Source organism: Mytilus galloprovincialis, chromosome 5 (assembly GCF_965363235.1).
Source record: "Mytilus galloprovincialis chromosome 5, xbMytGall1.hap1.1, whole genome shotgun sequence".
Classification (NCBI taxonomy): domain Eukaryota; kingdom Metazoa; phylum Mollusca; class Bivalvia; order Mytilida; family Mytilidae; genus Mytilus; species Mytilus galloprovincialis.
Genome location: NC_134842.1, coordinates 22856994 through 22880729, shown reverse-complemented (window position 1 = coordinate 22880729; position 23736 = coordinate 22856994). Strand labels below are relative to the sequence as shown.

The 23736-nt window shown below is 30.4% G+C and overlaps 1 protein-coding gene across 1 annotated transcript in view; it reads left to right on the top strand.

The window, feature by feature from the left end:
* Positions 1 to 18538, top strand: part of LOC143075423 (BCAS3 microtubule associated cell migration factor-like) — a 45117-nt gene extending 26579 nt beyond the window's left edge. The window contains exons 18-22 of the mRNA XM_076250818.1: positions 2455 to 2552; positions 3161 to 3354; positions 8886 to 9019; positions 9326 to 9496; positions 15645 to 18538. Of these exons, the coding sequence (XP_076106933.1) occupies positions 2455 to 2552; positions 3161 to 3354; positions 8886 to 9019; positions 9326 to 9496; positions 15645 to 15778 (731 nt within the window). The 3' untranslated portion in view covers positions 15779 to 18538. The remainder of the gene's footprint in view (positions 1 to 2454; positions 2553 to 3160; positions 3355 to 8885; positions 9020 to 9325; positions 9497 to 15644) is intronic.
* The last annotated feature ends 5198 nt before the right edge of the window (positions 18539 to 23736 follow it).

The following is a 23736-nucleotide window of genomic DNA, read 5'->3' as shown; positions in this document are numbered from 1 at the left end:
TAATAAACAAGGCCTCTGGTTAGAAATAGTTAATGTAGCATAATCTAATACTTTTGATTTTGCAAGATTGGTTTCTCTCAATGAGATATTTCAATTTATGATATGTTGATATAAAAATAAGAAGATGTGGTATAATTGCCAATGAGACAACTCTACACCAGAGACCAAAATGGCACAGACATTTATTTGCCCCATTTAATCTGAAATCCACAACTTTTCTGTGCATATATTTACTACCTACAAATTACCAAATCCTTAAATGACAGATATTTTATTATTTTTACAGATATGACAGGTTCGATATTCTTGGCACTATAATCTATACAATACCCACTCAGCATGCACTACCTGATATCTTTTACAAATATAGCAAAAACTGAAGGCCATAGAAATTCATTTTTAGATATTCATACCTTTCCAGACCTTTCCAGAATCATTCTCAAACCCCAAGGATTGACTGTATTTTATTTTCTATATTATTTAAGGTATTTTAAGTTCAAATTTAGGGAAATGTTTAGATCTGGTACCTTATATTCAAAATTACTTAAATAACCAGTTTTAAATTCAAGTTTAGGTGAAAAATCATGATCTCTTTTTCTGATATTTTCAAGAACTTCTTTTTTTTTTGTTACTTGAAAAGAGGATGAAATGGTCCCTTCCTTAGTCACAGTAGTCCATTTTGCATTTAGACAAAAACAGAACATTGGATTTTTTAGGTCCTCTTTGTTGAATATTATATAGAGAAATTATAATGTACACAGGTCTGTTGGTCTAGTATATCTAAGTATTATTGGATGATGGGCTAGCAAGTTTTTAGAGGTTCTGTTAAAGGTCTAGATAGTTTCATTTCAAGTGTCAATTTTTTTTTCACAAGAATTGTTGTTTGCACTATTCTAATATTTTCAGGTGTGAATATTTAGCACACATTTAACTAATAAAGTGGAGAAACAACTGATATGTTAAGAACATTGCAAGCCAGATGAAAAGTTTTTGTTTGTCAAGTCTCATTTTTCAGAAGATACAGAAAATAGAATGATTAAGCCCTGCTGTACTTATCAGGTTTTTTAGATGGTAGATGAGAATCTAAAATAGTTGTTTTTTTATGGCCTAAATTTCCTTATGTCAAATGAATGCATATGCAATCTGACATCTAAATAACTCTATTCATTTAGGTATACTAGCCATCAACTGTATGTAGCTGCACATATATCCACTTTTGGTGGTATGCTCATGTATATGGCTGTAGAAACTTGCTATATGTAAATAAAAAGGCATCGCCTTGGGCCTAATCCATTGCTTTTTCTCTAATATGGCTTTTATATACCATTTGGGAGAATGCATTTGAATGTTTGCTAGGAAAATATTCCTTTATACAAAATATAAGCTGTAAAAAAAAACATTCATTACTATGTATTCTAATACTTTGTAGAATTATTATTGTTTAATGCCAGATTTTTACTTTGTTCATACAAATTAAGATTTTTTTGGGGGGTTTTTTTCTATATAGACAGACTACAAACTTGGATTTCCATTTAAATTTGGTTTGATAATGCTTCAATTTTTTCATTGATATTTAAATAGTCAATAGTGAATAGTGTAACAAGAGAGAAAAATTCATGGAAGGCATATTGGCTATTCCGAATTTCAAACTACTAGGACACACTGTCTGTCTTTTAAGCACAAACATCATCATAAAGTTGTCTTTAGTAATATCTTTTAACATGTGTTTTGTAATATTGTACATTAATCATTATGCCTGGGGTATCATTTTTTGGTGGATTTCATGGATATTGGTAACCATCCAATCGAAATCATTAAAGATAAAATTGAGAATGGAAATGGGGAATATGCCAAAGAGACCAACCATAGAGCAGACAACAGCAGAAGGTCACCAACAGGTCTTCAATGCAACAAGAAATTCCCGCACCCGGAGACGTCCTTCAGCTGGCCGCTAAACAAATATATACTAGTTCAGTGATAATGAACGCCATACTAAACTCCAAATTGTACACAAGAAACTAAAAGTTAAAATAATACAAGAGTAACAAAGGCCAGAGGCTCCTGACTTGGGACAGGCGCAAAAATGTGGCGGGGTTAAACATGTAGCAAGATGTTCACATTTTCTACAGACTTTGACAAAACTATGAAATTACAGATCCATGATAATACAGTTTTTACTGTATCCACAAAATATAAATGAATCCACAGTATATTTAATTTGGTTCTCATAGCAGATCTCTGAGAGTAAAGATACTTATAAATTCATAAGATCCTAACATTTAGTTAAAGAATGCCAGCCAAAAACAACTTATGAGATAGTCTCTTTATATTTCCAGCTGTTCTGAATTTTTAACAATATTGAGATGGACATATTCTGTGAACACTTCTCTATTCATGAAGTCCATATGTTACACCCCACATGTTTTATTAATATTAAGTATGATATTTTTACAGATGAAATATCAGCTGTACCCCGACATGATTCTAAGGAAAGTCTATCGTCAGAACATGGTGTTAAAGACATGGATATAGAAGATCAATGGTTGTCTCAGGTTAGTAATAAGAATTGTGGTCCTATGCACAGCATGTAAATATACATCCACCCTTTAAATGCCTGACTTTCATGCATTTCTTTATTGTCTAAACAATTTCAACTATTGGTGGAACTTTGACATATAAGTTTTGAACTAAAAAATTCCACTATTTTCTAGGAAAAATATTTGTTCAAACAAAAGTCTAATTTTAAAACCCTATAAGTCACAATAGTGTTTCCAATTTATTTATTTTTTTTTTTTGCAAAGGGAAACAACTCCTTCCTAAAATAATGAAAACCTTATGGAAAGAATCTGTTTTTGTGAACAAAATGTTGCTTTCTTTAACCCCTCTATTTTGATAGACTTGCAAAGTCAAAACTATGATACTAAACACCGTACTCATACTGTTTAAACAATTTGTACAGGAACCACATATACTAATCTAGCAGTATAATCAGTTGTTGAAAATTACCAGTAAAAAGTTAAAAAAAAAAACAGAATAAGAAATGTACATTTATAGTTGGACTTTATAGCTAGTCATGCAATTTTGGGTCATCACTCCAGTTGGTGCTTTGATTTGTTTTCTTTGTCCACCTCTGTAATTATTAATAACCTTTGATTTATAGGTGGAGATTATTACACACATTGGACCACATAGAAGACTTTGGATGGGACCACAATTTTCCTTCAAGACCTACCAGAATGTACAGAACACTACTGTCCTGTCAGCTCAGTCATCTGCTTTACTATCACAGACCCCTGAAACTAATGTCCAGGCCATGGATGTCATCAGTGACGATGTTAATCTAGAAAGTTTAAAGTATGTTCCAGTAATTTAAGGCTTTTTGGAAAGATTAGAACTTGTTCTAAATCTTTACTTGGGCACCGGCCTCCCTAACAAAAGGACAGGTTAGCTACTGTTACTAAATGTATTCACACTGAAATATAGTTCCCTATGGTTATAATGTATGTGCACATAATACACATATAAACTGAACAAATGAGTATATTATTGGAGCAGTTCATTCAAGAATGTATCTCATTAAGGTGTGTTGATGTGCAGGCTTTTTAAGAAACATTTTGATTAGGTAAGTGGGTATTGATTCAATACTAGTATGATTGACAACTGTCATTATCACTAAGCAAACAGAGACAAGGTGGGCCTTGAATTACAATGCCCCACCTCCTAAACTGCCAAATTGACCACATTACCTATCAACCTCAGTCTTACATAATTATACAGACAACTCAATATACATCTAATTCTTAATACACAAGTATTTAACCTCATAATTGAATACACAAATGTGTATATTAGATGTTTGATATTTATAAGGATGATAGATTTATTTATTGCCAATTACTTTTGATCTCATTACATAAAGTGATTCTGTAAATTATATCTTAAATATAAATGATTAATGGATTAACAATATCTTTAAAAAATGAAATATGAATATAAATATGAATATATAAAAGGTAATCAAGTAAGGCCTATAATTTACTTGATAAATTTCCAATAATCATCTGTGCCCTGTGTTGAAAAATACTTAATAAATTGATCAAAAGGCACTCTAAAACTTTAATCTTCAATGTCATATAACCTCTGTTTCAACTTACAAAATGCCCCAAATCAACATTTTTAGATTATTTTTGTTGACACTTTAAAGCTTTTATACGACCGCAAAAATTGAAAATTTTTTGGTCGTATATTGGTATCAAGTTGGCGTCGTCATCCGAAGACTTTTGGTTTTCGCACTCTTACTTTAGTAAAAGTAAATAGAAATCTATGAACTTTAAACACAAGGTTTATGACCATAAACAGAAGGTTGGGATTGATTTTGGGTGTTTTGGTCCAAACAGATTAGGAATTAGGAAAATAAGCATTTTTCTTGGTTTTTGCACAATAACTTTAGTATAAGTAAACAGAAATCTATGAAATTTTAACATAAGGTCTATGACCACAAAAGGAAGGTTGGGATTAATTTTGGGAGTTTAAGTCCCAACAGTTTAGGAATAAGGGGCCAAAAACAGGTCCCAAATAAGCATTTTTCTTGGTTTTTGCACAATAACTTTAGTATAAGTGAATAGAAATCTATGAAATTATAACACAAGGTTTATGACTACAAAAGGAAGGTTTGGATTGATTTTTGGGAGTTTTGGTTCCAACGAATTAGGGGCCAAAAGATTTGTTTGATTTCATCAAAAAATGAATTATTGGAGTTCTTTGATATGCAAAATCTAACCGTGTATTCAGATTCTTAATTTTTGGTCCTGTTTTCAAGTTGGTCTACATTAAGGTCCAAAGGGTCCAAAATTAAACTTAGCTTGATTTTAACAAAAATTGAATTCTTGGTGTTCTTTGATATGCTGAATCTAAACATGTACTTAGATTTTTATACGACCGCAAAAATTGAAAATTTTTTGGTCGTATATTGGTATGATGTTGGCGTCGTCGTCTGCGTCATCGTCGTCCGAATACTTTTAGTTTTCGCACTCTGACTTTAGTAAATGTGAATAGAAATCTATGAAATTTTAACACAAGGTTTATTACCACAAAAGGAAGGTTGGGATTGATTTTGGAAGTTTTGGTCCCAACATTTTAGGAATTAGGGGCCCAAAAGGGCCCAAATAAGCATTTTCTTGGTTTTCGCACAATAACTTTAGTATAAGTAAATAGAAATTAATGAAATTTAAACACAAGGTTTATGACCACAAAAGGAAGGTTGGGATTGATTTTGGGAGTTGAGGTCCGAACAGTTAAGGAATTAGGGGCCAAAAACAGGTCCCAAATAAGCATTTTTCTTGGTTTTTGCACAATAACTTTAGTATAAGTGAATAGAAATCTATGAAATTATAACACAAGGTTTATGACTACAAAAGGAAGGTTTGGATTGATTTTTGGGAGTTTTGGTTCCAACGAATTAGGGGCCAAAAGATTTGTTTGATTTCATCAAAAAATGAATTATTGGAGTTCTTCGATATGCAAAATCTAACCGTGTATTCAGATTCTTAATTTTTGGTCCTGTTTTCAAGTTGGTCTACATTAAGGTCCAAAGAGTCCAAAATTAAACTTAGCTTGATTTTAACAAAAATTGAATTCTTGGGGTTCTTTGATATGCTGAATCTAAACATGTACTTAGATTTTTATACGACCGCAAAAATTGAAAATTTTTTGGTCGTATATTGGTATGATGTTGCCGTCGTCGTCTGCGTCATCGTCGTCCGAATACTTTTAGTTTTCGCACTCTAACTTTAGTAAATGTGAATAGAAATCTATGAAATTTTAACACAAGGTTTATTACCACAAAAGGAAGGTTGGGATTGATTTTGGAAGTTTTGGTCCCAACATTTTAGGAATTAGGGGCCAAAAAGGGCCCAAATAAGCATTTTCTTGGTTTTCGCACAATAACTTTAGTATAAGTAAATAGAAATTAATGAAATTTAAACACAAGGTTTATGACCACAAAAGGAAGGTTGGGATTGATTTTGGGAGTTGAGGTCCAAACAGTTAAGGAATTAGGGGCCAAAAAGGGGCCCAAATAAGCATTTTTCTTGGTTTTCGCACCATAACTTTAGTATAAGTAAATAGAAATCTATGAAATTTAAACACAAGGTTTATGACCATAAAAGGAAGGTTGGGATTGATTTTGGAAGTTTTGGTCACACCAGTTTAGGAATAAGGGGCCCAAAGGGTCCAAAATTAAACTTTGTTTGATTTCATCAAAAATTGAATAATTGGGGTTCCTTGATATGCCCAATCTAACTGTGTATGTAGATTCTTAATTTTTGGTCCCGTTTTAAAATTGGTCTACATTAAGGTCCAAAGGGTCCAAAATTAAACTTAGTTTGATTTTAACAAAAATTGAATCCTTGGGGTTCTTTGATATGCTGAATCTAAAAATGTACTTAGATTTTTGATTATTGGCCCAGTTTTCAAGTTGGTCCAAATCGGGGTCCAAAATTAAACTTTGTTTGATTTCATCAAAAATTGAATAATTGGGGTTCTTTGATATGCCAAATCTAACTGTGTATGTAGATTCTTAATTTTTGGTCCCGTTTTCAAATTGGTCTACATTAAAGTCCAAAGGGTCCAAAATTATACTAAGTTTGATTTTAACAAAAATTGAATTCTTGGGCTTCTGTGATATGCTGAATCTAAACATGTACTTAGATTTTTGATTATGGGCCTAGTTTTCAAGTTGGTCCAAATCAGGATCCAAAATTATTATATTAAGTATTGTGCAATAGCAAGAAATTTTCAATTGCACAGTATTCAGCAATAGCAAGAAATCTTCAATTGCACAGTATTGTGCAATAGCAAGAAATTTTCAATTGCACAGTATTGTGCAATAGCAAGAAATCTTCAATTGCACAGTATTGTGCAATAGCAAATATATTCAATTGCACAGTATTGCGCAATAGCAAGAAATATCTAATTGCACAATATTGTGCAATAGCAAGAAATTTTCATATTTTCAATTGGAGTTATCTTTCTTTGTCCAGAATAGTAGTTGAATCAACTTAAATCATTGCTTTATACAATATACAATGTATATTCACTTTTACTACCAACTGATAAATTAAAACAATCTTTACCATTCAGTGATAACAAGCACTTTTTTTACATTTTAATATGTATTTAAATGAGTAGTTATTGTTGCAAACTCCATTAGAAATTTGAATTGAGATCAGTTTTGGAATAAGGGAAAGGGGGATGTGAAAAAAAAATTGAGGGGGGGGGTCAATTTTTTTCATTTCAGATTTCATAAATAAAAAGAAAATTTCTTCAAACATTTTTTTGAGAGGATTAATATTCAACAGCATAGTGAATTGCTCAAAGGCAAAAAAAAATTTTAAGTTCATTAGACCACATTCATTATGTGTCAGAAACCTATGCTGTGTCAACTATTTAATCACAATCCAAATTTAGAGCTGAATCCAGCTTGAATGTTGTGTCCATACTTGCCCCAACCGTTCAGGGTTCAACCTCTGCGGTCGTATAAAGCTGCGCCCTGCGGAGCATCTGGTTGATTATGGCCCAGTTTTCAAGTTGGCCTTAATCGGGGTCCAAAATTATTATATTAAGTATTGTGCAATAGCAAGAAATCTTCAATTGCACAGTATTTTGCAATAGCAAGAAATTTTCATTGCACAGTATTGCACAAAAGCAAGAAATCTTCAATTGCACAGTGTGCAATAGCAAGAAATATCTAATTCCACAATATTGCACAATAGCAAGAAATATCTAATTGCACAATATTGCACAATAGCAAGAAATTTTCAATTGCACAGTTTTGGACAATAACAAGAAATATTCAATTGCACAGTATTGTCCCGTTTTCAAATTGGTCTACATTAAGGTCCAACAGGTCAAAAATTAAACCTTGTTTGATTTCAACAAAAATTGAATATATGGGGTTCTTCAATATGCTGAATCTAACCATGTACTTAGATTTTTAATATTTGGGCCCGGTTATCAAATTGGTCCACATTGAGATCTAAAGGGTCAAAAATTGAACATTATTTGATTTCATTAAAAATTGAATTCTTGGGGTTATATGATATGCTGAATCTAACCATGTATTTAGATTTTGGATATTGGACCGTAATAGGTAAATGTCCAATTTAAAATTTTAAGTTTTTGGGATACGATTGTTTTCAAGCAATCTGTAGACTTATACCAGTGGCTCAGGTCAATGCCCTCACGTCAATCGTTTTATTCTAAACACTAAGAAACATCTCAGATTCTTATGATTGTCTTGCTTTAAAAGGTAAAAACAAACAAATGCAATTTTCAGGAATAGTACTTTATAAATGTTCATTTTCCCCCCACCTTACCTTTATATGAAATAATTCAAACTACTCTTCTAATCTTTCCATGAGTGATTTCCATCACTTTGATTTTCATATTTGACAGTTATAGAAAGGTGAAAGACACCAAATGAATATTCAAACTAATAAGCCACTGGAAAAAAAAAATTAAAAATTAAAAGACAAAAAGTAGTAGACAAAACAAAACATAGAAAAATGATGACGGAATTAAAAGATATGCATCAGACATTCAGATTTAGACAGCAATCAAACAATAGAAAGCTTAAAAAATAGTATACCATGTACTATTAAACTCTTTCCATTATAAATCATTGTACACTGACTTTTACTCTTTAGTCAGAGAAAAAATAACAAATAAGTTTTTATTATTGGCTTTGGTAAAATCAAAATTATGTTATTAAATACTTTGCACTAAAATCATATTTGAAAATTGAAATTCTTCTAAGGATATTTTTTTTTTTAAACTTGAATATGTATAGTAGCAATATTCAGTACAATATGCCTGCTTTCCTTCAGAATACAGCCTGCTAGATCAAGTCCAGTGGCCATGCCTAATGCTAGGCCAGCTTACAGAAGACTATCAGGGAGTGATAGTACACCTCCTACAAGTAAAGGAGGACAACATATTAGTCCTTTGTTGATAGAGGCAGGTCAGTATACCTCTTTCCAGCAGTTTATGTGATTAGTTTAATGCCCTTTTTAGTGTTAAATATTATGGATTCATTATTTTTTATGGTGTACTTCTAGTTCTGTATAGGTTTGTATGTAAGTTTGTTATGATAAAAAAAAATCAAGTCTTCAAGCAGATATAAAATTTTCTCAATCCACAAGAAAAATTATTTTTCTTTTATGATGTCATGTTAAATCAGAGTTGTCTTTCTTCATGCACAAAAAATAACAGTAGAGGAAAAACAGAAAGTTATCATTCTAGGCTCTTTATCTATTTTGTTCTCCAGGAAGTTTTGACCAGTCTCCTAATCTATGTGATGTGTACAGTAGTTGGGCAGAGTCTACAGTAACCAAACCTCGAGGTAGTGAGGATGATGAGGACAGAATCAGAGAAACACTAGCAGAGGCCATGTTAGAATCTCCCGCTAAAGAAGCTGGACCATCTAGTATGATGAATGGTAAGGAGTTCAAGTCATACTTTTTCCTCAAAAGATCCACTATAAACAAAGTTTCCATCCATCCCATTATTTATGGGAAAATAAATATTGTTTTGGTAATTGTGGATGGTAGTCAACCCTACTCATATGATTCCAATGTTTTATTCCCAAACAATAATGTTGTTAACTATTGAATGCTTCTTTATGTTCTTATTGTGGCATAATAGTGTGTGTTGAAGCATATATTGTAAGCAGTTGTAGAGCTCTTCATTTTAGTAATGTGCACATGGTTTTTTAGTTTCAACCATATAAAAAATAAGAAGAAGACATTTCTTTAACTACATTTTAATGCTTAGAAATTAGGATTTTTTGTCTAAAAAAATGCTACATGTTCTAGTAGCAATGTAATGGAAATGCCATATAGAAATGGATTTTTCATTGTATTGAAACAAAAATCATCACTTTGAAATGAAGTGTTGTTTAAGGATTTCCCTGTTTGTTTGTAAAACAGTGATAATGCAGCCACTTTTTCATTAACTTGAACTTGCTAAAGTAGGACAAATACCCCCTAAATAATCAACATTTGTGTAATTTAAGAAATATCAACATTTTACTGTAATCACATTTTTTTCGTGCAATATGACTTGTCTCTTTTTAAAGTAAACGGCAGAAGAAAAAAAACAGAATGATAAGAACATGCCCAAAGTTTCATTTAGATTATCTCCCTTTGTATGTATAGCTGCACATTTTTAATAATGACTTATATATAGTGACACACAGACTATGCTTCAATTTCAAAGCTTATATATGTAAATTGATTATACAGGATAAAAATAAAATATTAGGCACTTAAGATTCTTGTGCTGAAAACATGTTTGATTAGAATTAAAATTTTATGTTTTAATAACCCTGGATGGCATGTTTTGTATCACTTGAAGATTTTAATAAAAACTAGGATAAATCAAAACGTATAGGAGGAGATGTGAGGCAATTGTTTATGCACGAAGCAGCAATCCTAAAAGAAAATAAAACCAAATACTGTAAATTCAGAAATTATTGTAGTTTTTCAAGAATAGACAAAAATGTGAGTTGAATTATTTTGATTTCGAAAAAATATGCATACAGGTCTACATTTCAGTTAACAGAATGAGAGTTCTTACTATTGGGATACTCACCTAGTTTCATTATTCGCACTAATAAAAACCTTACAATAATTTCTGAATTGACAGTAAACAATAGATAAGCTCTGATTTGCAGTAAGTTTTAAAAGTTATGAATAGAATACATAATAAATGGCTTCAATATCAGTTTTTAAACAAATACTGTTTAATATGGAACAATGTCAGATAGATATTCATGAAGATTTGGGAAAATAAAAATTGTTTACATTCTGTGGTATTTTTAAGTACATTTTCCACAGTTTTTAAGTGTCATAATATTTGCTTAAAAATAGCTTACTGTATAAAAAAGGAAAATAATAAATTACATTCACTTGATATAGTATTTCTTACCACCAATGCAAGTTATTTTTACATGATATGTTGAAATTATTTAACTTATTTGTAAAAATTACTATACCACATTTATATGATATTTTAACTGATACATGTTGAGTAGTTTTCAGAAAAAGGTAAATCTTTTCTTGAGATTTCTATCATAGCATTGTATTTTTATGCAACCAAAACTAAAGATATTTTACTAAAGATATTTATGAAAGAACAATGCAGTAACCAATCGCTGAAGTAAATTTATCACTTTTTGTAGCAATTTTTGTTTGTTAAATTTCTTTTGATATGGTCATAAATTCTACAAGTCTTATATATGAATTAACGGTAACTTTGAAATTTAAACCATCTATTTTAGTGGGAAAAAAAACCAAAAAGAAAAAATTAAGTAACTGATCAAAAAGATAATTTTGATACTTTCTTTGTTATAATGGAAAGTTTAGCTTAGGTCCTGATGAAGAGCCAGTTATAAGATGTTCTTTGTAATGTATGACATTATTACTAATTGGGAATTTCCATTATGGCCATAATCTCGTAAAAAGTTAGTTAAAATTAAAAGCATTAAAGTCCATGTGCCCAGGTGTATTGGTAAGATTTGATGGTTATTAAATCAACTATGGATGGAAGAATAACAGATTTCGTTAACAAACTATTACATTTTAATACCCTGATTCAGAACTTCTCTGATTACAAAGTAACAATACGTAAGGAATTAACGGATCCGTCGGAATAAAAGAGATATAACTATGTGGAGAACTGCCACCCTGAGGTCTTATACCTACAATATATCGTTTATAACAAAGTCATTATCTGGAGGCCATCAAAAAGACTTTAAAATGAAGAATGAAACAGCAGTTTATTATCAACGCCAGTAATTAAAATTGGTATTACTATTATAACGGTAATTCTTTATATATCGGCTTACATTAGCATGCTACGGTTATTAAGATAGGAAGCACAAGGGAAGAATAAATACGGGTTTAATACGGTATCATCAGAAAGGGATTCTATCTTATTGATTTTAATCATTATAATTTAGAATTTAATGACTTTGGTAGTTATTGAAAAAAAATCGTACTATACATGTAATATTTGAAGGCTGTCGATTAAAAGGAGTTATTACATCTTTGATGTGTGTATAAAAGTTTTGTTATTGTAAGTATCAAGATCAGGTGTTTCTTCTTCCTTTTGTTTGGAGAATATAAGGACAAAAAGTACTTAATAAATACCACAAAACATTGTCTTTATTTCACATCTTTATAGCAGGTTTTTACAAGATTTTTTTCTTGTAATTTTTTTTTCAAAGGGAAATTACAAGAATGAAGTCATTGTCTTTGTAGATGTCTATGGTGTAAATTAGAAAACCAAATAAAATATGGATATGATTTTCATAAAATCATTACCGTATTATACGAAGATTCCATAAGAAAAATACCAGAAGCATCTTAATCTTATTCTTTCAGAAGGCAGTGTTAGATTTGATCACATTGGACATCCATCAACTAGATAAAAGAACGTCCAAAGCAAACAATATTTTCATATTTAACTATACATTGTTGAAGGTTGTACGGCTGCCTATAATTGTTTACATCTACTTTATTTGAACTTTGGTGGATAGTTGTCTCATTGGCAATCATAACACATCTCCTTATATATATATATTTATAAGTGTCTATTTTCTTGCAAGCAGTCAATTCTGTATAGTTTCATTCAGAGATATAAAAATAATCAATCCAATGAAATAATAGGTTTTTAAGCTATTTCTGACCAGATGGAACTCTAGTAATGTCAAGGTCACCTGAAGCAGGCAGTTTGATATGAAAAATATAGATTTAGATATCTGTTAACATAACATTACATATAGGTAAAATTCAAAATGAAAAGACCTGTACAAAATTTATTTACATATGCATGCAGTATGGGCTTTGCTCATTGTTTAAGGCCCTACGGTGACCTATAGTTGTTAATGTCTGTGTCATTTTGGTCTTTTGTTGATAGTTGTCTCATTGGCAATCATACCACATCTTCTTTTTTTATATGAGTTTTGATGTCAAAGCAATATTTTGCTATTAATATCTCAATTTTTTCGATGTCTAGTTCATAGCCCCTTAGAAAAATAATGGATCTGATTATTTTTGTAAGAAATAAGAGTATTTCATGCTACGAAGTAATTTTTAGGTAAAAAAAATAATAGATTCTGTTAGATTTAGCCTTTTCGTAAGAAACAACCTTTTGAAATATTGTGGTTGGTTACTTTGGTTGCTGTCTCTTTGAGATTTACCTCATATTTCTTTGTATTATTGAGTTTATTTAACATATAAATAACATTAAAATTTCAATTATATCGTGTATAGTTGACTTTTATTGTTAACCCATTTACTTTGTTTAAAAAACATGATTTTTTTTGTTTAAACATTTTGCTTAATTTTATTTCAAATTTAGATTTCTGCTGCATGATTGTGATTTCTTTTTAGGTTTTTTTCTAATCAAGTATCAGTTAATTTTATCATTGCTATAAAAATTATTTTGTGTGGGTATCCTGTGTTTTGAATTAAAAAAAAATCTAATAAATATTGCATTATGGTAAATGATTGCTGCATTGTCCCCATATTCATTACAATGAATTTCAGTTATGAAATATGCACTTATAAATTTTATTAATTCAAATCTAATAGTGACATTTGACCATTTTAGGGTTTATTATTAGATATCATTCAAATTGATTTTTTTTGTAAATAAAAATGAAAACAACTTTCGGCAGATTATTGGCACCTTATCGGGAATCATAGATGACATTTCAGATAAGCGAAATAGCAGATCTTTTGATTGATTTATGAATTAAATGGACTCTTTCGTACTTGGTAACTCTCGTGTCGAGTTAATTTTAACTTAATTTTAAAATTACTGATACCCATAATTATTTGAATTATGAAATGTAGGTGACAAGTCTTTAAAATTTTGATTTAAAGTCTAATAAATCACACCCATTATTTCAAATTTTTCATTCATAATTTTTGTGTAATAAGTTTAATTCTCCGATTCTCACACTTGATCAAGCTGTAGGTCCGACAGAGTAAACACGTTTAACAAAAGAAGTCACTGGTCTTATGAATTATAATTATTTTGTCATACTTTTACTCTAAATTTCAGGTGTCAAAATGCGGTTTTCACATTAGAATGCATAATCATAATTAAAACCAATCCTAATTTGTTCAACAAAATGGAAAATTTGTTGGTTGGATCAGTTTTATGTATAAATGATTTTTGAAAGTGCTTTGAGGGTTACATATATGACTCTGCAGGGAAAGTGCAGTTTATTTTCAGCTTTTGTAATAACTTTTAATTAGATTTAAATTTCATTTTAATGGAAGCATGAAATTATAATTGAATTGGTTTCAAGGCCAGCACAACAAAACATAGTGCAAAAAACTCTATTGAAACTATTTATCTAAAGAAATGTTTGTTGTGTACATCCACGTGTATGGAATTTCGTAATCACACAATTGTTTTAAAATCATAGAAATTTCTTGTAATTTCATTTGTAAAAGTAATATAAAAATTACGGTCACTATGTTAAGAGTTTAGTATAATGCAAAATATTAATGTGTATTTTGAGATTTAAAATATTTCTATTTAGGCGTTATAATGCCTTCATTCCTGGTTTTAAATTGATAAAATTGTGTATTAACTTTTAGTTACAAACTAATTTCCTTGAAAATATTTCTTATTTTTATCATATTTTCTAAGGATCTCTTTATTCAGTCAAAGCATTTTTTAAATCGTAAACTTCCAGGAAAAGAATTATTCATAGTTTGTATACATATGGTAAACACTCAATTTAAACTAATGTAATTGTTCTTCTTTCTTTGAATACATTACACGGAAATCAATTTCAAATGTTTAGAAACATATGATAAAGTTTGTTTTAACTTGGAAACAAATAAATAAGGGAAGGCTGTGAAAAAAATGAAAAGTTCCATTAAAAAAGGATGAAATAAATTTAGGTATTACATTGAAGTAGTAGTCATTATTACAGTTTTTCATCTCGGAAGTTACTTTAATGTCTTCAACTGTGAATTAAAAAGGCCCTCTGCTCAACCAGACCCAAGTCTCTGTAATAATATTAGATATTATTGTACCGTTGTCTCTGTTGATTGTTTTTTCACCCTTGTTATTTTCTAACAAATTGATAAAAAGACAGTCAAATTAGGCTTGAAAAGCATTGTGCTTGCTGTTTCACCAAGGAGGTTGTTTTTAAGCCCCACCTACGATAGTAGAGGGGCATTATGTTTTCTGGTCTGTGCGTCCGTTCGTCCGTCCGTTCGTTCGTCCGTCTGTCCCGCTTCAGGTTAAAGTTTTTGGTCGAGGTAGTTTTTGATGAAGTTGAAGTCCAATCGACTTCAAACTTGGTACACATGTTCCCTATGATATGATCTTTCTAATTTTAATGCCAAATTAGAGATTTTACCCCAATTTCACGGTCCACTGAACATAGAAAATGATAGTGCGAGTGGGGCATTCGTGTACTGAGGACACATTCTTGTTTATTTATGACAAATCTAACTAACAAAAGGGTTTGAAATCCTTTGTATTACCTTAATTAGTATTTCAATACGAAATAAGATAAAGCAATTAAATTCATATTATCATTATCTCTGTTTCAGAAGTATTTGATGGTAGCAACGAAAATCTGAGTACCAGTTCAAGTTCCAGTACAGGGATATCATTACCAAGGAGTGCTGAACAACATATACTTGATAATGTTTTCTCCATGGGCTCCCAGGATTCATCAGGGTGATAAACAAGTCCGGTTACTTTGGACACACACTTAAAAGTTGTCTGACTGCCACCTACAGAAATCTGATATTTTGAAAAAGACATGAAACGAAAGCATATCTCAAAATGATGCAAGTTTTATTTGAAGCCATACCAATATTATAAACATACTTAAATTAACTTTTTCATAATTTGGGTTGATAATAACAATAATGTTATTTGATATAACATTTTAAAAATCATTGTTATTCAATGTAACATTTTAACAACATTGTTAATTAATGCAAAATTTTTAACAATATTGTTATTTAATGCTTTTTTTCTAAACACATTGTTATTAATAATGTAATATTGTGCTTAAGTATAACTTAACTGTATGCTGTGGTTAGAAGGGTAGGGAACGGACACAGTGGACATTGTATTTCCCTCTAATAGTTGTTGGATTTTATGTTATTTCAAGAAGAACATTGGCAATTATTTTCTTATTTGCTTTTAAATTTTTGAGGTTGGGCTTTCAGATGACTATCTAGTCCAAATATTTACCTTGTATGTGAGGTCAATGAGAACAATGTAATAGAGGATTAAAACAAAATAAATAAATGGCAAACTAAAGTATATAAGGATGAGATGAACATTTTGGGTATGTGGTAAAATCTGCCATTACTGGTATGTCACTATAGAGTTTGAACATTGTTCTGAGAAAGTGCAATATACAATAATATGAAGAAACTAATATTTCTGCCATTTATACTAGTAATGTATATAGACTTTATGCCTTTAAGTCCAGATATTCAGTCCCCTTTCCAGGTGAACAAGAGAATAACAACACATTTAACTGCTTTATCAACCACATCTTCTGGCTGTACTAAGTCAGGCTATCCGGACCATGTGTTTTCTGTAGTTGTTTGTTATTGTTTGTATATCTATTTTTTCGGAAGGAATAAGTTGTTTGTTGATGTGGTCTGTGGTATAGTCCAATATATATTGTTGTAATGGGGGTACCTTCATGATGAATAACAGTAAAAAATCTTGCCAAATGGCAATAACATGATAATAAACTGTTCATTTTCTTTATGACTGATTTTGACAAATCACAGTAACTTTACTCTAAAAATAAAGCAATGGATAACTCTGTTAGACATCTGACAAATACCGACAAGGAGATTGACCATTTGACCCCCGATGGTAAAGGGTATTCCTACCCTCATATATAGGAGATTGACCATTTGACCCCCGATGGTAAAGAGTATTCCTACCCTCATATATTGATAAAAACTCCCCAATGAGGATAAAAAGACTGAAATACTTTGGGGTTTATTTATTTTGGTGTCCTGTCTATTGAAGAAGTTGGAATCTGTTTTCCTGTCTGATCATCCATGTCTCCATTACTGTATGTGTCTGTTTATCTGTAAATCAATAGTTATAAGATAAGTTTGGGGTGAATGTGGTTACCCATGAAGTTGTGGTTACATCAACTTTAAACTTAGTACACAAGTTGATGATGAAGTACAATCTGTTTGAACTATATGCCAAATCAGGGTTTAAACTCAGATTTTTTCAGTTCACTAAACATTAAAATGTCAGAATGTTAACAGTGAATGGTGTCATGTATATATCGAATGTAAATATCTGATATTTAATTACTCTACACACACAAAAATATATTGACTTTTTTTTTTAAAGCTATGTGAGTTACTTCTACATCTTTTGAATGATAGATTATTGATTTGGTGTTTGAGTTTGTTAAGAAAAAGAAATATCTGAAAAGGTTTAGATTTAGATGTAAAATAAAAATACAGATTTAGGGTAATTATATGTATAATACCTATCATAAGGATGTACACAAAGTCATAATTAATTTATAGAACTTGAAAGTATTCTTCCAGTGATGAATGTATTGGATAAGTAATATTATTCAAGTTATGATTGTAAAATAAACATTTGCCTTATATGAACAATTAACACTAAGTTAACACTAAGTATCTCTTTATAGCAAAAAGAAAGGAATTTTGACTAAGAACAGGATTTATGTTTGGTTATGTTTATTGTTATTTTTAACCATAACAAAAAGCCAGTCTCTGAGCTCAATGTAAGTGGAGATAAACCACTGTCATGCATTAATTTTATGTAAAAAAAAATCTTTTTCAATGTGTTCTCAATATTTTCTGTGATAAAATATACATTTGAAAATATATATATATATATTGGTTAGGGAACTTTGCATTATTCAGTTTGCATAAATGTATTTTTTTCATACAAATACTTATACTGTAAGACGTGGACAGAAGTCTATTAAAAGAGTAAAACAAGTAATAAATTGCTTGTCCAACAGATTGTGTGAATATTCACATTTTTATTGACTACGCCTCCTTAGATCAAATCATTATAGTATTGAATTTGTTATAGTGACTGTATAATTGACTCCTCACTGACCATTTGATATTTGTGTTCATTTCATATGGTCATTATTAGAAATGTTACTGGCCATAACAGACTTTTATATCTTGTTAAATATCAGACGATATGGTCATCAATATGTTATTTAATGTGAAATTTTGTTGTTGAATACAAATGATGGCTTGCTAATTTTCCTTTTTCGTGTGAATATTTGATGGTCTGAGATGTTTATGAGTGCAGTGGGTCGTATGAATGGAAATTGAAGTAAGAACAGATTGCCTAATTGTGTTGAGTTGTGAAATTTGATTGTCTGCTATGATTTTATTTGTTGAGATATTATGATATAAAATTATTTATAAATTAAATGATACACCTTAAATTATAATGTTGTTCCTTAATGTTCACTAAAGCCATTCACTGTAAATCCACAAATGTTTGCTTTCATTTGTTGTTGCTATTAATAGGAAAGCATGCACCATTCAGGAAAAGCTGCAGATACACAAGGAATTGTATATACTCCTTTTTATGAATACTGTTATCATTTTTAAAATTCTAGTTTTTTTATTTTATTTTTTTTTAAATCTATCCCTTTACAATTTCAGCTATAATAAATACATTTAACAAAAAATTGAATTTACATGACATTTTGTATTTACAAATCTCTAATGGGACACTGGAATAACAGTTCTATATGAAAATAAGAGGATGTGGTTTGATTACCAATGAGACAACTTTTCACTAGAGACCAATAGAAGATGTAGACAGCTTTCTCACAATTGTTAACTCAAACACTAATATTGTAAATATTCGACTGAATGTGTCTGTATTAAAAAAGAAGGTTCATAAAATCCAGTAATACAGCAAAGTATTTAAAAAAAAAACGTACACCTTACGGTGAATTCGTCTATAATGTTTACAAGGACAAAAGCAGAAAAGTGAGTAACATTGAACATTTTATGTATATATTCAGCAATTTCATTGTTTTACAGAATAAATGATTTTCCTCTACTGTCTGATATTTATGACAGAACTTTACCGTAAACGATTTGTCCATCAAAACAAGGTGGTACATGCATTATTGCATTTTTTAATGGCATGAAATAAACGTATTTCTGAAAAAATTGAAACTCTAGCTGTAAAATACATATATTTATTTTTCAACTTAAAATACCATACACTTGAAAATTTATCAGAATCATGACCATAAAAATACAAGCATTTGTGCATCTGATTATCACCCGATATGAATTTTATTGACCCGATAAATTCCGTATTAGGACAATTGAACACTGTGTAACGAATTTATCCTGATTTTGTTATTTTACTTATTATATTCAAATTCAATTTGAGGACAATATCAATCAAATATATTATGGATATTTAATCTGAAACTAATTTTTTTTTAAATTAGCACTATAAAGCAACTCAATTTTTTTTTATTACGTAATAAATAAGGGAGATAATTCCAATTGATGTGATATAAAATTGTTCTGAAATTTATTAGGACAATATCAGCTAATCAAATTGCGAGAAATTACTCTGAATCAGGATACTAAATGTTTACCAAGTCTTTCCCGAGTCATTCTGTTCGTTATTTCTTAATTGCTTTTCGTGATTTCTTAAATTATTATGAATTATTATTAAACATTAAAATTGTAAATAGTACTTAAAACTTATCTGATTTCCGTGTGTTCAACTTACATGAAAGTAAAGATTACTAGTCTAGATGAATCTTAAATTAAATTTAGAAAGTTGATTGAGATATTTCATTTTTAATGACGAGAATATGAGATTTAATCCAGAAATATGTTTTATTTCTCTTTGTATTTTATGTTATACGTGTAGTTAGGCATAGAGATGTTTTGTTAATGTAAACTTGTTTATATCCTTCCACACATTGCACCATTACCACCTATATGGACCCTGAATATGCATAAAATATTTGCCACTGCACATTAAACAACCAACAATCAATCAACCACCCAATTATTTCAATATATTTTACTCTAATGGATGGTTGCCTCATTGGCAATCATACCACATCTTATTTTTATATTGAATATTGTGTCTTAGTTGTTTGTCTTTGCCTTGTGTCTGTTTATTTCGTGTTGTCAGTAGTTTGTTGTTGTCTGTTGCACTGTCCTAATATTTTTGGTAATTCTTATCTTTTTTATATACCACTAAGTAATGGAACAAGTCTTGTGTATTTAATTGTCTTCAAATGCTCCTAGAATTATTGATGACCAAACCAACTAGAAAAGCTCCAAACAAAACTGAATGAAAACATAGATTTATGCTTCATTTCAGTTTATATTTTATTGTCTATTTCTTTCTAACAATATCGCATTTTCATTTTATAACCTTTTTATCGTATTTGAAAGAAAAAAATAATAATGTTTTAGAAACTACTTAAAGATACTCGTTTGTACGAATGTTTCCAATTAACAGCACAGTAGATTATTAACTAAGTCATGCATATTTATTGCTGTGAATTCAAATAAAACGTATGTTAGGAAACTTGTGTTTTTACCTTTTTAGTCTTAGTATAAAAAAGGTAAAGGACACATAATGGATAAGTCTTGGTTCGTTAAAAAGATACAATGAGGCATTATGGCATTTATAATTATTTGGTGTCCTCCGTATATGTGTGAATAAACTCATCATAGATACCAGGACTAAATTTAGTATATACGCCAGACGCGCGTTTCGTCTACCAAAGACTCATCAGTGACGCTCGAATACAAAAAAGTTAAAAAGGTCAAATAAAGTGAAGCGTCCATTTAAGAGGTAATTCACAGAACCCCATGTCAATATCAGTGCGTTGAACAACTTCTTAGAAAGGTCCGTAGTAGGTATATTGAAAGAAAATTTCGGTCAGTACAATTTATCATATTTTACCAATTGGAGTCTTAATCTTGGTTTGTTTACAAAACCTACTCACCTACTCACATCAGTAGCGTTTAATTTGTGTTTGCTGTTAAAACTTTAACTCGATGACGTGTGCATACAACAACCAATCAAGTTGTAGAAGCCACTTGAGACATTTGTTTTTTCTGTATACTCTCTTACTTTATTAAAACTGTGAGGAGATTTGATTTCTTAATCTGTTTTTCTATATTCTGTTTTTCTTATTTTATCTCTTGTCTCCTTTTGATATCGCTTTTAATTTGTTCACAATATAATACATCCTGACAAAGCATATAAAAACCTTAGTGTGCACTGAACCCCTGTAGAATGATACAAAATCAAATTAAAATGGGCAATGTAAACTATTTTCACTCATAGAAAATGAGTGTCGAGTTAAAAAAATGTACCGGTTTATAAAAATAGTAGAATTAATTTCGTTTCGGAGCACTTGGATAATTACGCTTTGGTATAGTCTAGATTTGTTTTGGGTGTAAGGATTGCATGAAATGCTTTCATGGCGATATTGGCACTGGTTTGACGGCTATATTTTGAAGCCCTCGTATTTACCATTGAGAGCGCAAACAACATATTACATTGATAAAGAAAGTGTTCTATTTTATATGGGGAACTTATAGGATCAGACTTCCACTATATTTTTTACTGATTTATTATGTATAATTCAATAATACAATAGACTGAGCATACAAAATTTAATATTTATTCAATATGGATTTAAGTGGTCACCGTGTTTGTGTAGTGCTAATGTAGTTTTCTGTGAAGTTTTTCTCTTGATCGTGGTGTTGACTGTTTTTCTTCGAATGTTTTTATTGCTTTATTGGTATCTTTTCCAAATATCTTATATGTTTAACATTGTCATAAAGCGGGAGGTTTAGCGCATTAAACCAGGTTCAACCCACCATTTTTCTTAAAATGTGCTGTACCAAGTCAGGAATATGTCAGTTGTTATCAAATAGTTCATTTATATGTATGTTGGCGTTTGTTTTTGTTTCACTTCAGTGTCCCTGTTGTTCCTTTCTTATAGTTAATGTGTTTCCCTCGGTTTAAGTTTGTAACTCAGATTTGTGTTTTCTCTATCGATTTATCACTTTTGAACACTGGTATACTACTGTTGTCTTTATTTCCTATTTTTGATATAAAAGATTTTAAATATAGGTTTTTAGTGTTTCCAATAAACCATTTGTATTGCAGTAAGAGTATGTTTTACTTATGATTATACTTGTAATGATACCTCAATCTGCATTACCTTCAGTTATAATAAGTCTTTAATGACGTTCAGACTAGTCTAAGACAGATAGCAAGGTCAGAAATGCAGTACAAAACTCTTGGTTTTACCTGATTTGTCTAACTTTACATTTTCGTAGATACAATTTGGTTTTCTATCATTGAAAATGTTTAACTTTAAGTATAATGTTAGTTTTATAACTTCATTTTTTTCTTTGGCTCATTATTGCTAGGAATAGATTATAATCTAACTAGAACTCAATGCTTCCTTGTAACTGAGTGTTTGTATTACATTATAAAAGAGTGACTACTATAGTTTACACTGCAGTAAATTTCATCCTGACTTGTCAATGAGTACAATGAATTTGAAATTAATAAATTTATAAATGTATCATGCAATTTTCACAATAACCGGTGATGTCGATTTCACATCAATGAGGTAGTAACCCAACAAACAATTAACAAAAAAAAAAACAACATCTATAGCACATAGTCCAAATATTGTTATTGTCAACAATCTTCAAAAATATATTCAGTCCTAACAATATTGTTACTGTACCCAAAATATTTTCAATCGAAAAACACGGCCTTTTACCGGCTATCAGTATTGCAAAGGCAAAAGGCAGCACTGCTCACTGATTCTACTGTAAACGATTGTAAAATCTATTGTATTGCAATAGGAATCAGAACACTAGAAACAAGTATGCTGAGCGCGATAGGTAAAACAATTGTTGGAATGGTGAATACGGATCCTATAATATCTGTAGTAGTTATAACCAGTAGTGGGGTGTGGTCAGTGGAATTGTAAAATAATTGTATCCGTTCTGAATTTATGTAGGAAAACTCTTTTCATGCTTATCATTATGTAAATATAGAAATGAACTGTACGTAAGCCTTCTTTGAATGTTCAAAATAACAGGAAATAAAGCCACAATGCAATAGTCACTTGCACTTTTGTTATGTAACTATACAATACATGACATTTGTCGGTGTGGTTACCTGAATCTGTGTACAGGTGAGCTAATCAACCTATCATGCTCGTTATCGGTAGAACCATTACGGAAAATTAGAAGTTTATGTACACGATGATGATTTGCGAGGTAGTTGTCAGTTTCTAGATGTAAACTGTCAATTGTTCTGCTATATTTAAAGAATTAAAGGGATAAGACAGGTAATTATTGACCGACAGGTGAGACATAATTATTTCCATATTGTCATAGATTGTCATACGATTCCTGTCTTGCTGAGCAAAGTCTTTATTCATGTCTTTCATTATTCCAAAACCGTAGGAGTAGAATCGTCACAGATCTTACAGAATTCAACGCAATTTGTGCCATTAGAGACGCTAGTTATAACGAATTACACACTTAGTCTTCAATGCTAGAGACAAGCCACTTCCGTTCCCAAGTCAGATTCTATCGTTTTGGTATACGT